This window comes from Salmo salar, chromosome ssa25, assembly GCF_905237065.1.
Source record: "Salmo salar chromosome ssa25, Ssal_v3.1, whole genome shotgun sequence".
In the NCBI taxonomy this organism is placed as follows: Eukaryota; Metazoa; Chordata; class Actinopteri; order Salmoniformes; family Salmonidae; genus Salmo; species Salmo salar.
In genome coordinates, this window is record NC_059466.1 from 33,049,907 (window position 1) to 33,070,559 (window position 20,653).

General features: G+C 44.6%; 1 protein-coding gene across 1 annotated transcript in view; it reads left to right on the forward strand.

Annotated features, from left to right (window-relative positions):
* LOC106586624 (immunoglobulin superfamily member 3) overlaps positions 1 to 20,653 on the forward strand; it is a 135,115-nt gene that overhangs the window by 77,046 nt on the left and 37,416 nt on the right. Inside the window, exons 3-4 of the mRNA XM_014174111.2 lie at positions 2,912 to 3,331; positions 15,022 to 15,408. Coding sequence (XP_014029586.1) covers positions 2,912 to 3,331; positions 15,022 to 15,408 — 807 coding nt within the window. The remainder of the gene's footprint in view (positions 1 to 2,911; positions 3,332 to 15,021; positions 15,409 to 20,653) is intronic.

The following is a 20,653-nucleotide window of genomic DNA, read 5'->3' on the forward strand; positions in this document are numbered from 1 at the left end:
AATTGTCTCAAAGCTTAAAAATCCTTCTTTAACCTGCCTCCTCCCTTTCATCTACACTGATAGAAGTGGATTTAACAAGTGACATCAATAAGGGATCATAGCTTTCACCTGGTCCGTCTGTCGTGGAAAGCCCCGATGTTCTTCATGTTTTGTACACTCCGTGTATATACTATGTTATGACTGTATAACCAGTGGTGGAGCTTTTGAGTGTGTGGGCTCTATTTCTTTTATACTGTAACTAATTAATTGTTAATTCAGATCACTTTGAACCAATTTCAGTTTAATTCAAAGTCATTTCAGTTCAATACAACCCAAATCTCGATACTGGTATGCTAAATATTGCATTCCATTTCTGGAGTTACATAGCCACAATTTCAGTGGGATTGTAATCAAACAAATTCCTGTATTTCCTGTGGTTTTTCATCTGTCTCGCTCTCATGTTGTCATTCTTCCCAGTGCCTTGATAAACTGCAGTAACCTGATGTTGAACACAGATCCTCCTCCTCTTCTATGTCTTTTCTCTGATCTCTTTGTTCTCTCATTTCATTAGTGGTGGCTGTCTCTGTTGTTCCTGATATCTCTCTGAATCTCAATCTACACACACATACACACACACGCCCACGCACACACACGTACAAAGAGAAAGAGATTGGGATCAAGCTGTTTTTAGCATCTGTGCTCAGTCATACCAGGATAACTTCAGGATGTTTGGATACCACCAGGCTTGAAACTAGCCCATGTGACATCTCAACAATTACAATGTTTAAAATCTACAAACCACTTCAATACCATGCGCCTGGTGCACAATACACTCCAATACCATACATCTTGACAAAGCTCTTGAATAGCCAAGCATCTTAACCAGGGCTTGACAATACCACACTATATTACTGGAAAGCCTACTCCCAGGCCCTGCATTATTCCATCCTCCATTCATTTGTCCAGGCCAGCTAAAAGGATGACTGCTGCTGCTACCCATTGTGTCTTACACAGCCCTAGATGTTTATACAGAATCAGTTGTGTGTGTGTGTGTGTGTGTGTGTGTGTGTGTGTGTGTGTGTGTGTGTGTGTGTGTGTGTCTTCGCTGTGGTCTCTGTCATTAGATCTAAACCACATCACATTCCCCACTGCTCCTAACCGGTTAGATGAGCCATTTCCCATTGAGATAATAGAACCTGAACAGGATATGAATCCAACTGACAGACATTCAGACAGGATGTATTGACCCTTTACACTGTGGGAATTGGCTATATGGATAGGGCTAAATTAAAATGTTTCTTACAGAAGAAATATGCAATGCATCAGCATGGTAGGAATTGAAAGGGAACACTTTGGAGATTCTGGGAAAAATATTAGACCAAAGTTGAGGACCCAACAGTTCACCTGACACAAGACGGAATCTAAACATTACACTTGTTGATTTTATGTGCATTTGGCATTTTCTGTACTTTTTGCCACATTTGTTGATAACGCAGTCTGAAAATACTCTGGATACATTCACTAACATGATAAGAATATTCCTGGAGAATGTGGGGTAGGTGCAACATAAGACAGATCAAGTAAGAGGACTAACTGGTATCTCCAAGTGGCCACACCTCTCCAAAGTGGGCACAGTTCCTACGTCATTTCAATGCAACTATAAGGTGCTGTTTTGAGCTGTCCTAGCTGTGCCATTGAGGAACTAGTGCAAACACACTTGTAGATTTTTTGGTTTGGAACACAACCCTGCATCACTGCCATCACACAGTTACTGTTGTTTACGCGATCCAGAAACGGCCCATAAAAATCGCTATCTGGGTCAGGTGGGCATCATTTGAAAGCTTTTTCTATTGCCAACATGCCTAGTTAAGTTATAAAATACGATATTACAGTGTTAGGCTTCACAAGGCACTTCAGAGAAACACACACACACCCTCTGACTGCTGCTGGGACATGTCATCATCTTCCATCCCAGAATAATCCTGCCGCCCACCGAGCCCTGTCTCTGTATAGAGGGTTTTACCACTTCTCCCTCCTAAACCTGTCATGTCTGTCTGTCTTTCCCGCTTTTCCTCTCTGTTTTTAACCGGAAGAGTTTGTTTGTTTCTGTTGTCAGCTATACATAGTAGCTCATTCTGAAATGTGTTCTCATTCCAAATACATTGTCTGTATATTTTGAGTGTGTGATCTGGTCCACCTACAGGGAAATGCTCCGTTTGAGGTTCCAGTGTTAGGCTGTCATTCAGGAGAACGTGCCCTGGCTGGTTGAACACTGTGTGTGATCTGGTCCACCTACAGGGAAATGCTCCGTTTGAGGTTCCAGTGTTAGGCTGTCATTCAGGAGAACGTGCCCTGGCTGGTTGAACACTGTGTGTGATCTGGTCCACCTGCAGGGAAATGCTCCGTTTGAGGTTCCAGTGTTAGGCTGTCATTCAGGAGAACGTGCCCTGGCTGGTTGAACACTGTGTGTGATCTGGTCCACCTGCAGGGAAATGCTCCGTTTGAGGTTCCAGTGTTAGGCTGTCATTCAGGAGAACGTGCCCTGGCTGGTTGAACACTGTGTGTGATCTGGTCCACCTACAGGGAAATGCTCAGTTTGAGGTTCCAGTGTTAGGCTGTCATTTAGGAGAACGTGCCCTGGCTGGTTGAACACTGTGTGTGTGGTGTGTGCGTGCGTGCCCTGAATGTCTGAGAGGGTTATGCTATATGCCAGGGGCAGGTGTCAACTGATGTAATAGAAATATAACAACAATAAGGTCATATAGCAGATGCTTTCATATAAAGCCACTTAAAGTTGACATATGGGAATGAAAGCCACAACTATGATCCATGCTCCAACCAAACGATGTGCTCCACCTGGGAGTGCCATATGCCATAGAACCACCGATGTGATACTCATCTCTTCTCTCTTCTTCCTCCTCTCCTCCTGCAGTCATCCCCGACTCCCTCACTGTCACCGCGCCACCACAGACCCTCTCCCAGGTGGAGGGTGACACACTCCAGCTCACCTGTGAAGTTTCCCGGGCGACAGAGCAGCACACACACCTGTCTGTGGGTTGGTACCTGCGTTCCCCTGAGGACTCTAACGTGTCGCCCCAGGAGATCCTCACCCTGTCCCGAGACTTTGTCCTCCGGGCCGGTGGGCCTTACAAACAGAGGATGACTGCAGGAGACCTGAGACTGGATAAGACCAGCGCTACGTCCTACAGGCTGACCATCCACCGGCTGCAGCCTGCTGACCAGGGCCTGCTCTACTGCCAGGCTGCAGAGTGGATCCAGGACCCTGACCGCAGCTGGTTCACCATGACCCGCAAGCAGGCTGATAAGACCCAGCTACGGATACAGCCCATTGGTGAGTAGGGTGAGATGGGAGTGTGGAGGTGTGACACACACACACACACACACACACACACACACACACACACACTTTTTGAGTGTAGATCACTATCTCCCACTAAGCATAGGAACAACATTAGCGCATTTAGACCTAACTGTCTTGTGAACCTAAAGTTTGGGGAAGCACATTTTCACCGTCAAAAATATAAAGCATTCATGCATCATCACATTTGCAGACTTATCGAAGACATATGAATATTCCTAATGTCATTAGTAAATTGGATAGTCATAATTTAGTTTAATATAACTCAAATCACTGTTCGCGAAAAGACTGTTCAGTGCAGCACGTGGTAGAGTATTGGCCTTGGCTAGGCTATATCAGATACGTTTCTTCTCCTTTCTTTACACAGGAAAAAAACATTTCATGCAATTCTACTACACTTTATATGACTGGAGAGATTAGCAGAATTTTTTTAAAGTGATGAAGATTGTGGCCAAAGCAATTTAGCTAAGGCCAGTTCAGTTGACTCACTTCAGCCACAATGTTGACCCCTTTGTCTGTGGTCATACAGGACACTTTATTTTTGTCAAGGGCCCAGTCAAGCAATCCCGAACGCAGGGCTTCGGCCAGGTATTTATCAGTGTCCCGTTTGTCAGTGTCTCGTTTATCAGTGTCCGGTTTATCAGTGTCCCGTTTACCGTTTATCAGTGTCCCGTTTATCAGTGTCCCGTTTACCGTTTATCAGTGTCCCGTTTGTCAATGTCCCGTTTGTGGTGCTGTAAGTCTTAGAAGATCTCCTATGGTTTTTGCGCATATTATGCAAGCAGGCTGGTCCAAGTCATTTGGTTCTCCATTGTTGTTAGGTTTGAAATCTAAATGTGCCTCAATAAGTGATGCCATGTTTTTTTTGATGCTATGTGAGCCAGCTTCTTCACCTCACTCCTCCAATCTACTGTAACAACGAAAAAGGTCAGAAGTGAAGGTCGGAGTAAAAACTCAAACGGATGATTAGGAAAAGCTCAAACCAAGTTTATTCAACCACTGGGTGAAAAGACAAAGACATGTTTATATAAGCACATATATTTATACCCTCCTACTAGGAGGAGTCACTTCTTTGCACATCAGATAGCCAACATATCTCTGTTGCTAGTCAGGAACTTCATTTGTTCCTCTCACTCACTGGTGTAGTCATGGCCCCGCCTCCTGCTAGAACCTTTGTGGGCATGCAAGTATATGTGTGTGACAGGACTGTTCCCCCTCACGTCATCTGAACTGACCTCGGGCCGAATTCCTCACTCCTCCCTAATCCACAACTGTCCTACCTTATCAGTGGCTGAAACCAGACTGTTCCCCCTCACGTCATCTGACCTGACCTCGGGCCGAATTCCTCACTCCTCCCTAATCCACGACTGTCCTACCTTATCAGTGGCTGAAACCAGACTGTTGCCCTTTGCCTCCTTCCATAGGATCCACTGATTAACTTTCCATACACCTAGTTCTTATCCACCCTCCATTGACCCCAACATAAACATTCATTATACATGTAAAGTAATCAATAAGTTCTGCTATGGTAACTCCCTCCCCACTTCAATGAACTGAATTGACCTTCAAAGACTCTCTCCTATTCACGCATATTGTGGATTTGCTGATTTCACTTCAACAGATAGTTGGAAAGAGGAGGAGATGTATACAGTTTAATAGATGGACTAAATTAGCAAAACAATTCCATATAATCAATAGTTAACTTCTCTAGGGCCAGTGGGACGATTTCGTCCCACCTACGTAACAGCCAGTGGAATCCTGTGGCGCGTTATTCAAATACCTTAGAAATGCTATTACTTCAATTTCTCAAACATATGACTATTTTACACCATTTTAAAGACAAGACTGTCGTTAATCTAACCACACTGTCCGATTTCAAAAAGGCTTTACAACGAAAGCAAAACATTAGATTATGTCAGCAGAGTACCCAGCCAGAAATAATCAGACACCCATTTTTCAAGCTAGCATATAATGTCACATAAACCCAAATCACAGCTAAATGCAGCACTAACCTTTGATGATCTTCATCAGATGACACGCCTAGGACATTATGTTATACAATACATGCATGTTTTGTTCAATCAAGTTCATATTTATATCAAAAACCAGCTTTTTACATTAGCATGTGACGTTCAGAACTAGCATACCCGCAAACTTCCGGTGAATTTACTAAATTACTCACGATAAACGTTCACAAAAAACATAACAATTATTTTAAGAATTATAGATACAGAACTCCTCTATGCACCCGCTATGTCCGATTTTAAAATAGCTTTTCGGTGAAAGCACATTTTGCAATATTCTAAGTAGATAGCCCGGCATCACAGGGCTAGCTATTTAGACACCCACCAAGTTTAGCCCTCACCAAAGTCAGATTTACTATAAGAAAAATGTTATTACCTTTGCTGTTCTTCATCAGAATGCACTCCCAGGACTTCTACTTCAATAACAAATGTTGGTTTGGTTCAAAATAATCCATAGTTATATCCAAATAGCGGCGTTTTGTTCGTGCGTTCAAGACCCTATCCGAAAGGGTAAAGAATGGTGACGCGCCTGACGCGTTTCGTGACAAAAAAATTCTAAATATTCCATTACCGTACTTCGAAGCATGTCAACTGCTGTTTAAAATCAATTTTTATGCCATTTTTCTCGTAAAAAAGCGATAATATTCCGACCGGGAATCTGTGTTTTAGTACAAAGAGAGAGAAAATAAAAACATGGGGTCGCCTCGTGCACGCGCCTCAGTCTCATTGTCCTCTGATAGACCACTTACCAAAGGCGCTAATGTTTTTCAGCCAGGGGCTGGAATTACATCATTCAGCTTTTTCCCGGGTTCTGAGAGCCTATGGGAGCCGTAGGAAGTGTCACGTTACAGCAAAGATCCTAAGTTTTCAATAAAAAGAGTCAAGAAGCCCAAGGAATGGTCAGACAGGGCACTTCCTGTACAGAATCTTCTCAGGTTTTTGCCTGCCATATGAGTTCTGTTATACTCAGACACCATTCAAACAGTTTTAGAAACTTTAGGGTGTTTTCTATCCAAAGCCAATAATTATATGCATATTCTAGTTTCTGGGCAGTAGTAATAACCAGATTAAATCGGGTACGTTTTTTATCCGGCCGTGTAAATACTGCCCCCTAGCCCTAACAGGTTAACACTCCCGCTATGGGTAAAGTATATCTACAATAAAATGAAGTTGATAAAACATTGTATTAAGAAATTCTATTTTCATGATGGTCTTCATCCAAAACCGTCAATGTCACGGTAATCCAATTACTGTCACAGCCCTAGGGAGATGTGTAGAGATGGCTTCTTGTTATAATGATCTGATAATAAGCTGTCGACCTCTCCAACCCAGCAGACCAGGAACAAGAGCAGAGTCTTAGCTACACACACACACACACACACACACTGAAAAACACAACATGAAATACAGGGCCACTGTACGCTACAGAACAATGGTGTCTTTCTACAGTTCCAGGAAGACTATTCCAGTAGATCTATTATTGTGACTGATTATTAGCAGAATGACAGTAGAATTATTCATTGATTCTTAAGCATTTGCAACAATGGAAACATTTTTGTTTTCCTCCTGTGAGCAGTGAACTCTCTGAACCTCCGGTGGTTGATGTCACCTCAGATGGTGATCAGAGGATGTTGGATATGAATGCTCTCTGTGTCTCAGAAGAGTGTTAAGTCAGCCAGGAGAGGCACAAAGAGCTCTGCCTCTTACACCCCCTCTTCTCTCTCTTTTTTCTCTCTCTCTCTCTCTCCTATAATCCATAATGGATGGGAGTGTTGTAACGTGACAAAATGTGTAGATCAACGTGTGTGCGTGTGTACACCTGCGTGTGTGTGTGGGTGTGTGGCTCCTTCATTAGGCTGTGTGTATTGAAGAGAGAGAGAAAGAAGACCCAGAGACAGTCCCATCACTGGCTAATCACCCACATACAGAGAGGAGAGGCCAGACAGAATCCACATTTTTATTTATTTATTTTATTTCACACACACACACACACACACACACACACACACACACACACACACACACACACATTTCACAGTTTACATTGTCATTTACAACTGCGACCTGGCCAAGATAAAGCAAAGCAGTGCTACAAAAACAACAACACAGAGTTCTATATTTTACCTTTATTTAACAAGGCAATTAAGAACAAATTCTTTCAATGACAATGATTAACTGCCTTGTTCAGGGGCAGAAAGACAGATTTTAACCTTGTCAGCTCAGGGATTCAATCTTGCAACCTTTCGGTTACTAGTCCAACACTCTAACCACTAGGCTACCTGCCTCCACAATAATGGGATAAACAAACGTACAGTCAATAACACAATAGAAAAAGTCTATGTACAGTGTGTGCAAATGTAGTAAGATTAGGGAGGTAAGGCAATAAATAGGCCATAGAGGCGAAATAATTACAATTTAGCGTTAACACTGGAGTGATAGATGTGCAGATGATGATGTGCAGGTTGAGATACTGGGGTTCCAAATAGCATGAAGATAAATAACAATATGGGGATGAGGTAGTTGGGTGTGTTATTTACAGATTGGCTGTGTACAGGTACAGTGATCGGTAAGCTGCTCTGACAGCTGATGCTTAAATTTGGAGAGGGAGATATAAGTCTCCAGCTTCAGTGATTTTTGCAATTCGTTCCAGTCATTGGCAACAGAGAACTGGAAGGAAAGGCGGCCAAAGAGGTGTTGGCTTTGGAGGTGACCAGTGAAATATACGTGCTGGAGCGCGTGCTATGGGAGGATGTTGCTATGGTGATCAGTGAGCTGAGATAAGGTGAGGCTTTACCGAGTAAAGATTTATAGATGACCTGGAGCCAGTGGGTTTGGCGAGGAATATGTAGCGAGGGCCAGCCAACGAGAGCATACAGGTCGCAGTTGTGGGTAGTATATGGGGCTTTGGTGACAAAACGGATGGCACTGTGATAGACTACATCCAGTCTGCTGAGTAGAGTGTTGGAGGCTATTTTGTAGCTGACATCACCGAAGTCAAGGATCGGTAGGATAGTCAGTTTTACTAGGGTATGTTTGTCAGCATGAGTGAAGGAGGCTTTGTTGCAAAATAGGAACCCGATTGGAGATGCTTAATGTGATTCTGGAAGGAGAGTTTACAGTCTAACCAGACACCTAGGTATTTGTAGTTGTCCACATATTCTCAGTCAGAACCGTCCAGAGTAATGATGCTAGTCGGGCGGGCGGGTGCAGGCAGCAATCGGTTGAAGAGCATGCATTTAGTTTTACTAGCATTTAAAAGCAGTTGGAGGCCACGGAAGAAGTGTTGTATGGCATTGAAGCTCGTTTGGAGGTTTGTTAACACATTGTCCAACGAAGTGCCGGATGTATATAGAATGGTGTCGTCTGCTTAGAGATGGATCAGAGAATCACCAGCAGCAAGAGCGACATAATTGATATATACAGAGAAAAGAGTCAGCCAGAGAATTGAAGCCTGTGGAACCCCCATAGGAGGGCCTGTCGCCAGAGGTCCAGACGACAGGCCCTCCGATTTGACACACTGAACTCGATCTGAGAAATAGTTGGTGAACCAGGTGAGGCAGTCATTTGAGAAACCAAGGCTATTGAGTCTGCTGATAAGAATGTGGTGATTGACAGAGTCGAAAGCCTTGGCCAGGTTAATGAAGACGGCTGCACAGTACTGTCTTTTATCGATGGCGGTTATGATATCGTTTACGACCTTGAGCGTGGCTGAGGTGCACCCATGACCAGCTCGGAAACCAGATTGCATAGTGGAGAAGGTATGGTGGGATTCGAAATGGTCGGTGATCTGTTTGTTAACTTGGCTTTTGAAGATTTTAGAAAGGCAGGGCAGGATGGATATAAGTCTGTAACAGTTTGGGTCTAGAGTGTCTCCCCCTTTGAAGAGGGGGATGGCAGCTTTCCGATCTTTGGGGATCTCAGATGATATGAAAGAGAGGTTGAACAGGCTAATAATTGGGGTTGCAACAATTTCTGTGGATAATTTTATGTTTTTGTGCTGTTTTTGTGATGTTTTTGTGCTGGTCAAGGGCAGTCAAGTCTGGGGTGAACCAAGGGCTATATCTGTTCTTAGTTCAATTTTTTGGGAACGGAGCATGCTTATTTAAGATGGTGAAGAAAGCTATTTTAAAGAGCATCCAGGCATCCTCTACTGATGGGATGAGGTCAATATCCTCATCCCGGATACCCGGGCCAGGTCGATTAGAAAGGCCTGCTCGCTGAAGTGTTTTAGTGAGCATTTGACAGTGATGATGGTGGTCGTTTGACCGCGGACCCATTACGGATGCAGGCAATGAGGCAGTGATTGCTGAGATCCTGGTTGAAGACAGCAGAAGTGTATTTAGAGAACAAGTTGGTCAGGATGATATCTAAGAGGGTGCCCATGGTTATGGATTTAGGGTTGTACCTGGTAGGTTCCTTGATCATTTCTGTGAGATTGAAGGCATCTAGCTTAGATTGTAGGACTGCCGGGGTGTTAAGCACATCCCAGTTTTGGTCTCCTAACAGTTTGAACTCTGAAGATAGATTGGGGGTGCAATCAATTCCCATATGGTGTCCAGGGCACAACTGTGGGCTGAAGGGGCTCTATAACAAGCTGCAGCGGTGAGAGACTTGTCTCTGGAAAGGTGGATTTTTAAAAGTAGAAGCTCGAATTGTTTGGGCACAGACCTGGATAGTATGACAGAACTCTGCAGGCTATCTCTGCAGTAGATTGCAACTCCGCCCCCTTTGGCAGTTCTATTTTGTCGGAAAATGTTGTAGTTGGGGATGGAAATTTCAGGATTTTTGGTGGCCTTCCTAAGCCAGGATTCAGACACGGCTAGGACATCAGCATTGGCGGAATGTGCTAAAACAGTGAATAAAACAAACTTAGGGAGGAGGCTTCTGATGTTAACATGCATGAAACCAAGGCTTTTACAGTTACAGAAGTCAACAAATGAGAGCGCCTCGGGAATGGGAGTGGTGCTGGGGGCTGCAGGGTCTGGGTTAACCTCTACATCACCAGAGGAGCCGAGGAGGAGTAGGATAAGGGTACGGCTAAAGGCTATAAGAACTGGTCGTCTAGTGCGTTCGGAACAGAGAGTAAAAGGAGCAGATTTCTGGGCGTAGAAAAATAGATTCAAGGCATAATGTACAGACAAGGGTATGGTAGGATATGAGTACAGTGGAGGTAAACCTAGGCATTGAGTGACAGTGAGAGAGGTTTTGTCTCTAGAAGCACCAGTTAAGCCAGGTGAGGTCACCGCATTTGTGGGGGGTGGAACAAAAGGGCTATCTAAGGTGTATTGGGCAGGGGTGGGGGCTCAACAGTGAAATAAGACTAATCACTAACCAAAACAGCAATAGACAAGGCGTATTGACATTAGGGAGAGGCATGTGAAGCCGAGTGTTCATAGGGTCCAATGTGTAGAAGTAGATGAGTCAGGGAGCCGATTCAGTAGTCGCTACTACGCTTGGCGACCTGGTTCTGACAGCTAGTGGGCCGGGGCTAGCAGATTGGCCTCCGGCGGTGTCGCAACGGAAGAGCCTGTTGAAACCACCTCGGACGATTACGTCGGCAGAACAGTCGTGATGGATCGGCGGGGCTCCATGTCGGCAGTAAAGGGTCCAGGCCAATTGGCAAAAGAGGTATTGTAGCCCAAGAATTGGCTGGTGGACCTCTTCGGCTAGCCGGGAGATGGGCCTAGCTCGAGGCTAGCTCAAGACTAATTGGTGCTTGCTTCGGGACAGGGACGCTAGCCAGGAGTAGCCACTAGGATTGCAGCTAGCTACCTGCGATGATCCGGTGTAAAGGTTCAAAGCTTGCGGTAGGAATCCGGAGATGTGGTAGAGAAAAAGCAGTCCGATATGCTCTGGGTTGATATCGAGCTGAGGCTTGCTGGTGTCCGAGTTAACGGTGAAGTGGCTAACTGACTACTAGCTACTAGCTAGTTAGCTGGCTAGCTTCTGTTGGGGGTTCCGGTTCTAAAGTATAAAAATAGCAGATCCGTACCACATTGGGTGAGGCGGGTTGCAGGAGAGTATATTCAGTCTGTAGATGGAAAGTGAGATTAAAATATATATGAAATATATATGAAAAAAACGATATGTACACGGGACAGGACGGGACAAGACAAAACACGTCAGACTGCTTCACCGTCTTGGAACAAAGGACCTCTCCTTCTCTTTCCATCTATCTCTATCTCAGTCCTCTTTACACATCCCTCATGTTATCTTTCTCTCTCTAAAACGTCACATTTTTTGCTTTCGCTCCATCTCTCCCCCTTGCTCCTTGCTCCCTGTCTCTTTTCCCACCTCTCTCACTCCCTAACTCCTGCATTTAAGACATATCTCTATCTTGTTTTCCTTTCTCTCTACATCTCATTGTCTATGTTCTCTCACTTTCATTACATGTTTAATTTGTTGCAAACATTGACGGGTATGTCACCAGTTTTAGCTCCTCTCTTCCTCCATGTCTCTCACCCCTCAACATTGCCCTGACACAGTTCAGGTTGTATTCATTAGGACCAATCATAGCAAACATTTCAAACAGTTGTGCCAAGGAAAACATAAACAATATTTCTTATTGGAAGAATATAGTACCTCCCCATTTCGGCCTGATTGCTTCAGTTTCGTACCTAGTGAATACGACCTAGGCTGTGTTGGCTGTGTTTGTTGTTGAACTCTAAGTTGAGGCAGTGTCCTTATAAAGCAGGTCACAGCTCCTTGAGTTTACAGTCAGCTCAGCTCTGATTTCACAATGCAATATACTGCCGCTTCATTGGTCAGGGAGGGCCAGATTGCCACTGGCCTTTTTTAGGCATCTGCTTTCCACTATTAGGGATGAGCTGTGTGTGTGTGTGTGTGTGTGTGTGTGTGTGTGTGTGTGTGTGTGTGTGTGTGTGTGTGTGTGTGTGTGTGTGTGTGTGTGTGTGTGTGTGTGTGTGTGTGTGTGTGTGTGTGTGTGTGTGTTTGTTGTTGTTGTGTGTGTGTGTGTTAGGAAGGGGATGCAATGTGTGTGTGTCTGTGTGTAAGTATGCGTGTATCTGTCCAGTTAGTGCCAGACTGTTAGCTGTTAGGCTCAGTGTTATTTACAGACAAGCGGCCAGCATGAAAGCTCACTATTTGTGTGTGTTTGTGCGTGTAAACAGTCTCCCCATCCACCCCAAAGCCATAAGGCTGCTACATAGTTAACCAAATAACTATCTGCGGTGACCCTTTTTTGCACTAAGTTTTTGGACTCAGATACGCTGCTGTTACTGTTTATTATCTGTCAGTAAGAATTACACCTGAAGCATGTGACAAATAACATTTGATTTTGAACAGTCGCCCCCTCCCCTATTCCCATAACACTTCCCAACATAACTAACCATACCCAGGCAAACAGCAGTCTTTGAACTTTGCCTCATGACTGTGTTTTCTCAGGAAGTCTGTTTAAAGTCTTTATTACAGCCGGAGGCTAGCACCTCTCTGAGTGAGCCAGGCAGAGGAGCGGAGCGATGCACAGAGCTCACCGCCGCTCGTCATGTGGAAATAAATACTGTAAATAAAACGCCAGTGCTGCCGTATGCGGAGGGCATCTGTAATTGGGAGCCCAGTCAAAGAGGTGTAGGCAGTGAAGGCTGTGCTAACAATGTTTGCTCCGTCTTCTCTCTCTTCTGTCTCAAACAGCGCAGGAAGAGCGAGGGAGGGGAGAGGCGATGCTTTTCTCGTCTGCTGGAGAGAATCTTAATTGGCTGTGTTTTTGTCTTGGAGGTGAAACCAAGGGGAGAGGAGGAGGCTGGAGGAGCGGTGCTTTACTGTGGGCATAGCTGACTCGTTGTGTTACCCCCCCTTTCTCTCTTCTTGCCTCTCTCTCTCTCTCTCTCTCTCTCTCTCTATTCCTCCAATGTGAGGCATCCGACATTAAAGAACAGGATGTGGTGGTATAATGCTATGAATGTTATATGCTCTTATTTAAAGCAGGTCTCTAGCCCAAGCAGCTAGTCAAGAGCTCATGCGTTATATGAGGATAAGGGAACAGCTAAATCAGAGTTGATGACACCCTCCCTCCCTGTCTCCCTGTCTCCCTCCCTCCCTGTCTGTCTGTCTGTCTGTCTGAGAGACTAGCAGAGCTTAAACTATACTGATGCCAAATGTTTATTTTTAGATTAGATTCAACTTTGTTATTGAACAAGTACAGTACAACGAAATGCAGTTAGCATCTGACCAGAAGTGCAAATAAAAGAGAAACAATTCAGTACAATGTATGTTAAGTGGGATGTATAAATGTGCAATGAAGGTAAATTGAAAGTGCAAGGAGGCATGCAACTGAAATACAGGGATAGCAGCAATGAGGTTACCGAGGTAGACATGTAAACGTACAACTGAGTAATGTCCTTAATCAGACTTTGCAAAGCAATATCAGTGTCTAATAGTCCTGCAAAGCAACAAGGTCCCTGAGAGGAAGTACTAAGATATGGCTATTTTTTTTTTTAACTAGGCAAGTCAGTTAAGAACAAATTCTTATTTTCAATGATGGCCTATGAACAGTGGGTTAACTGCCTTGTTCAGGGGCAGAATGACACATTTTTACCTTGTCAGCTCAGGGATTTGATCTTGCAACGTTTCGGTGACAAGTCCAACACTCTAACCACTAGGCTACCTGCCACCCCAGTGCCATGTCACAGAGTTCAGCAGGGTTACAGTAGCTGGAAAGAAGCTGTTCTTGAGCCTGCTCGGGTGGGAATGCAAACAGTTTGTGGCATGGATGTGAAGGGTCCCTGATGATGCCGCGCGCCCTACGCAGACACAGCTTGCGCTGGAGGTCTATGATGGCAGGAAGCTGGGCACCAGTGATGTGCTGGGCAGCTTTTAGACTTCCTGTAATCCTTCCTTGGTTTTCTTTGCATTGAGGACCAGGTTGCCACCCCGCTTCCCTCGCCTTTGTTTACGATCTTGACGCCGCCTCCGGGCACTTCCTCTCGCCGATGTTTCAGTCTCCCGGGGAGTCTTCGCGATCTCCAGTGGAAGTTGTAAGTTGTCAAAAACTCTCTTTGTGCGTTGTGTTCCAATATCAAGGAGTTCTTGTCGGCTATATAGAGTGTACATCAGTGTACATAAACTAAGAACTATTATGTAAATTACTGCTAATTCGGCAAAATCTGGGTAGACGCCGAGCCTCGCGTTGTAAACGCGCCGCCATGATCTGGGGGTGGGATCTGGGGGTTAATAGGGATGACAATTTTCTCTTATCCCTTTGCCCCTTCCTTCCCCCACTCGCTTCTAACCCGCCTCCCTCCCTCCCCCATATTGGGAATTCAGCATCCATTAACATTCTCTTTTGATTAGGGACTGGAGTATAAAGATGTGTTGACACGTTAACATTCTCTTTTGATTAGGGACTGGAGTATAAAGATGTGTTGACACGTTAACATTCTCTTTTGATTAGGGACTGGAGTATAAAGATGTGTTGACACGTTAACATTCTCTTTTGATTAGGGACTGGAGTATAAAGATGTGTTGACACGTTAACATTCTCTTTTGATTAGGGACTGGAGTATAAAGATGTGTTGACACGTTAACATGTGCTCTCTGGAGACAGGAGGAGCTCAACTCTGCTTAAACTGCTTTGCAACTCATTTTATCTTTCTCTCTTTTATCCCCCTCTCCCACCCCCAGATCGGGACTTCTCTATCCAGGTGAGCACGGAGCGACGGTCCTTCACGGCGGGCGAGCCGCTGGAGCTGCGCTGCACCATCGATGCCCAGAGCGTGCCCGAGCGCTTCTTCTCGGTGTCGTGGGTGTTCAGCAGCTCGCCGGTGGCCGTGATTGGGCCCAGCGCTGTGCCCGTCCTGGGACTCGACTACGTGGCGCGCGAGGCCGCTGGTCATATGACTGTGCGCAAGGAGAGCCCCACTGTGCACTTGCTTAAGCTGCAGCACCTCCGACCAGAGGATGCTGGGAAATACATCTGTAGGGTCACGGAGAGGGAGAAGACACCCACTGGGGACTTTATAGACCGGAGCAAGAGGTCACGCAACGTCCAGATCACCGTCCAGCCCATCAGTGAGTATCAACACGGTACCCTATTGGCCCCTGGGTTAGTAACCAGGCCTCTCATTAACCACTTGGTCAGTTAAACCAGAGATGTTCAAACCTGGGTCCACTGAGATTCTGCAAGGGGTCTGAGAAATTATTATACATTTTTGGGGGGGGGGGGGGTTATATGTGGAAAATGTCTATTTTATGAATATCGCTAGCTGGATAACATTTGTATGTCTCTGCATCCAGTATAAACGAAGTTAGAGGTAGTATCACAAGCCAATGCTAACTAACATTAGCCCAGTGAGTGTGGAAGTAGATAAATGGCTTCATTGTCAAATTCTCGGAAATTGCAGTCATACGAGGAAATTGCAGTCATTGGAGCTAATTACAGTTTTTTTACTGTATAAAGTGGTAATTTCCGGGATGTAAAAAATATATGCGTCAACTTAAACGACCAAAACCAGAGAGAAAGCATGCAGAAAAGATATTGAACTATATATATATATATATATATAGTACACTTTAATAATACCATCTTTGAGAACTAACAATCAAATAAAAGCTAGACCTTCAGGGAGAAAATGTTCTCTACGCCACCAAGATACCTTTATAGCTAATAGAATATGTTAGAGTTTACACTTCCTCTTCCAATGAACTGTGGGGAGGTCAAAATAATGAAACTGTCTACCAAATATATTCATTTAATGTTGATTACTTCTCCTTGCAATTATCCTTCACCTGATGATAAGACAAGATGTGACCTTTTTAATTTTTTGCTAACATATGATGAGGGTCCCTGGGTTGCCGGTTTGCCTGGGCATGAGGTCCCAGCATCTAATTGTCCCTTTGATATTAGTATTCATTTTTAATGATATGCATGATGTATTCTCCCAGAGCCCCCTCTGTCTCTCGGTCAGATACCTTCTTCCCAGAGAACAGCAGCGCCTGAGTCACTCTGAGAATAAAGGCATTCTTTATTCTACCATTATTTTCTGTGTCAGTGGATTGCTAAAGTTTGGTAATGCAGTATTAGGGTCCTTCACATTCCCTCAGCTCGGGGCTGCGAGCTAGAGCTGCTAGCTTGGATAATGGAGAAAGCTGGCGAGGAGGATGGAGGACGCTGAGCTAACAGGCGTGAAATGAGAGTGTGGAGAAGGAGAGAGGGAGAGAGAGAGAGAGAATGGGGCCTACCTCTCCAGGGCCCACTAATGGATCCCTGGGCTAAATTACTGTGTTCTGCTGGGGCCGAGGGACTCAGTTGGGCTTTCAGAGGGGTGGCCGCTAGGGATGTGCTGGAGCACAAGCTAATACAACACCCCCAAAAACTTGCAGGGCACAATGTTCTCTTCCTCTCTCTTTCGGTCTACTAGTGAAGTAACTCCCCTCTGGTCTTCAGCTCTATAACCCCTCTACAGCACCCTCCCTTCTCTCTATCCCTCCTCTCTATCCCTCACTCTTTCTTTCACTCTAAGGGCTGGTCTTGAATCCTAAATCCGGCTGCTACCAGCATTAAAACACAATAACATCCCACCCCAACTCACCCTAAATAAATCAAATCAAATGTATTGGTCACATACACGTGTTTAGCAGATGTTATTGGTCACATACACTTGTTTAACAGATGTTATTGGTCACATACACGTGTTTAGCAGATGTTATTGGTCACATACACGTGTTTAGCAGACATTATTGCAGGTGTAGCTAAATGTTTTTATTACATTTTTGTAATACGGTAATAACACAAAAACATTCTGGGCTAATAATGTAAGAAGTAACACATAAAAAAACGAAATACTGCAAAGTTGCCTCGGGGCTAGAAGTACGCCTGCCCTATCTATCGGCGCCATTTTTAGGAGTAGTTCACTATTTTTAGGAGTAGTTCACTATTTTTAGGAGTAGTTCTCTATTTTTAGGAGTAGTTCACTATTTTACAACTTGTAAGATGGTTGCTCACCCTGAAAGTAGTCTATGGAGCAGGAGAAAATAAAATGTAATCAAATCACATTTTATCGGTCACATATTTAAGGTGGTATTGCGGGTGTAGCGAAATGCTTCTATCGTTCAGTTTTCTTTAAACAGCCACTACAAACTTCAGCTAACTTTAGCCACCACAACCTAACAATCAATGGAAGTAATATGGGCATGTGAGCATTTTTTTTTTTATGGCCAATTGACCTTTAAGTAACATCAAACCAAATATGGAGTTGATTTGAATTGATTTCAGGTGATTTGGACATATATTTTTTTAAACATGCTCACATTCTTCCATCACTTCAATTTGTTGTTAGCTTGTGGTAGCTAAGGTTAGCTGAAGTTTGTAGTGGCTGAACCATGGATTACAGTTTTCTCTTGGCCCAAAGACTACTTTCAGGATGAGGGACCATCTAACATCAAGTTGTGAAATAGTGAACTACTCCTTTAAGCAAGCACCCCCAACCTCATCCCACTCCCGCCCAAAACTGTCCCTAAACAAAGCCCCTCTGGCCTCCGCATGGCTCCAGAAATCCCCAAAATGCTCCTTAATGGGACCTTTTGTTTCCCTAACCATGATTACAGCAGGGAGGGAGGTCAAAATGTACAGGGCTGCAGGCGGCGAGAAGAGATGTATGGGGTCAAGGTGACTCCCCTATACAGACAACACCCCCGACGCACCTACCTCTAGTTACCACCACTTGTATCTGGGCCAATTAGACAGTGGCCTCTGTGTGGCCCTGATTGGGGTGATGGGTGATGGGGGAGTATGGGTTAGAGAGTGGTGAGGGCGGGAGGACAGGCAGAGTGAACAGAGAGCTGTAAACAGTGCTGACAAATCGGTCCTGATGGATAAGTTTACCTTGCAGGGGAGAGGGGTCCTGAAGCGCTGCTATGAATTACAAACACACACAGAGAAAGAGAGAGAAAGAGAGAAAGAGAGAGAGATAGAGGGGGGGAGCGAGAGTGGGGCAGTAGACGGAAAGGAACAGAGATAGAGAGGGGATTAAAGAGGGGAGGGGAGGAAAAACACAGTGAAAAGATAGAGGTGTAAAGAGAAAAGAGAACAATGAAGTTCAGAAAGGGAGATGGGGGAGACAAGTTGCAAGTGGGAGACATAAAAATAAAAAGAGGAAAAAGATTTGAAGAGAGAAGGAGAAAAACAGGCAGGTTTGAAGAGGAGAGAAGCTGCCCTCTGCCTGCTTAACCATGTGTGATGTTCACGCACATCCACATTGACACTTAGAGCTGAGAGACGGAGAGAATGTATAATGTATTTAACACCGAAAAAATCTGGGGTGAAATCAAAAGACGGAGGGAGGAAGAGAAACGGATGGAGGCCTTCCTTTTGTTCATCTAAGTGTGAAAGGCTGCTTCATTCTGTATTCTCCCAAGAGCTTGTTAGGAGGGGTGGTTAGCTGTGAGAAAACCTCTGACGGCAGAGAGAACAGAATGGAGAGAACGAGGGAGAGAGAGAAAGAGGGAGAGGGAAAAAAAGCCTTCCCTGTGTCTCTGGAGACTAAGCCCATCACCCCGAGGGTTAAGGGGGTGTTTTGGCTGGGCAGTGCTCCACCAGGCTCTGCCGTGTGTGAAAGAACTTGATGTGATGCGAGAAGGAGAGAGGGGCTTTTTAAAGCACAGAGGACGGACGGCTGAACACTTTTATCCTATCCTGCACTTTCTTCTGAGGCGGAATCCCTCAGACGCTGAGCCGTGTGATCTCAGGGCCAGCCCCGGGTGGACCGGGGGTAGATGCTGCATTACATTTGGTGTCAGAAGTGAGATCTGCTAACCCCCACGCATCAGTCCACTGGGGTCTGTGTGTGTCTGACATTCTCTCGCTCTCTGCTCAGGTGCCCCTAGGCTAAAGTAGAGTGATCATCTCCAGAGACACACATGCTGCTGTGTCATACCAGTCAAAAGTTTGGATACACCTACTCATAGTAACCAAAAAATTGTTAAACAAATCAAAATATATTTTATATTTTATATTCTTTAAACTCTTGGCATTCTCTCTACCAGATTCACCTGGAATGCTTTTCCAACAGTCTTGAAGGAGTTCCCACATATGCTGAGCACTTGTTGGCTGCTTTTCCTTCACTCTGCGGTCCCACTCATCCCGAACCATCTCAGTTGGGTTGAGGTCAGGTGATTGTAGAGGCCAGGTCATCTGATGCAGCACTCCATCACTCTCCTTCTTGGTAAAATATCCCTTACACAGCCTGGATGTGTGTTGGGTCATTGTGCTGTTGTAAAACAAATGATAGTCCCACTAAGCACAAACCAGGTGGGATGGCGTTTTGCTGCAGAATGCTGTGGTAGCCATGCTGGTTAAGTGTGCCTTGAATTCTAAATAAATCACAGACAGTGTCACCAGCAAAGCACCCCCACACCATCACACCTCCTCCTCCATGTTTCACGGTGGGAAACACACATGCGGAGATCATCCGTTCACCTATTCTGCGTCTCATAAAGACACAGCGGTTAGAACAAAACATCTCAAATTTGGACTCATCAGACCAAAGGACACCAGTCTAATGTCCATTGCTCATGTTTCTTGGGCCAAGCAAGTCTCTTCTCATTATTGGTGTCCTTTAGTAGTCGTTTCTTTGCAGCAGTTTCTTTGCAGCAATTTGACCATGAAGGCCTGATTCACACAGACTCCTCTGAACAGTTGATGTTGAGATGTGTCTGTTACTTGAACTCTGTGAAGCATTTACTTGGGCTGCAATTTCTGAGGCTGATAACTTATCCTCTGCAGCAGAGGTAACTCTGGGTTTTCCTTTCCTGTGGCGGTCCTCATGAGAGCCAGTTTCATCATAGCGATTGATGGTTTTTGCGACTGCACTTGAAGCAAATTGAAATTTGACCTTAATGTCTTAAAGTAATGATGAACTGTCATTTCTCTTTGCTTATTTGAGCTGTTCTTGCCATAATATGGACTTCATCTTTTACCAAATAGGGTTATCTTCTGTATACCACCTCTACCTTGTCACAACACAACTGATAGGCTCAAACGCGTAAGAAGGAAAGAAATTCCCCGAATTAACTTTTAACAAGGAATACATGTTAATTGAAATGCATTCCAGGTGACTGTTTGAGAGAATGCCAAGAGTGTGCAAAGCTGTCATCAAGGCAAAGGGTGGTTATTTGAAGAATCTCAAATATGAAATATATTTTTACACCTTTTTGGTTACTACATGATTCCATATGTGTTATTTCATAGTTTGGTGTCTTCACTATTATTATACAATGTAGAAAATAGTAAAAATAAAGAAAAACCCTTGAATGAGTA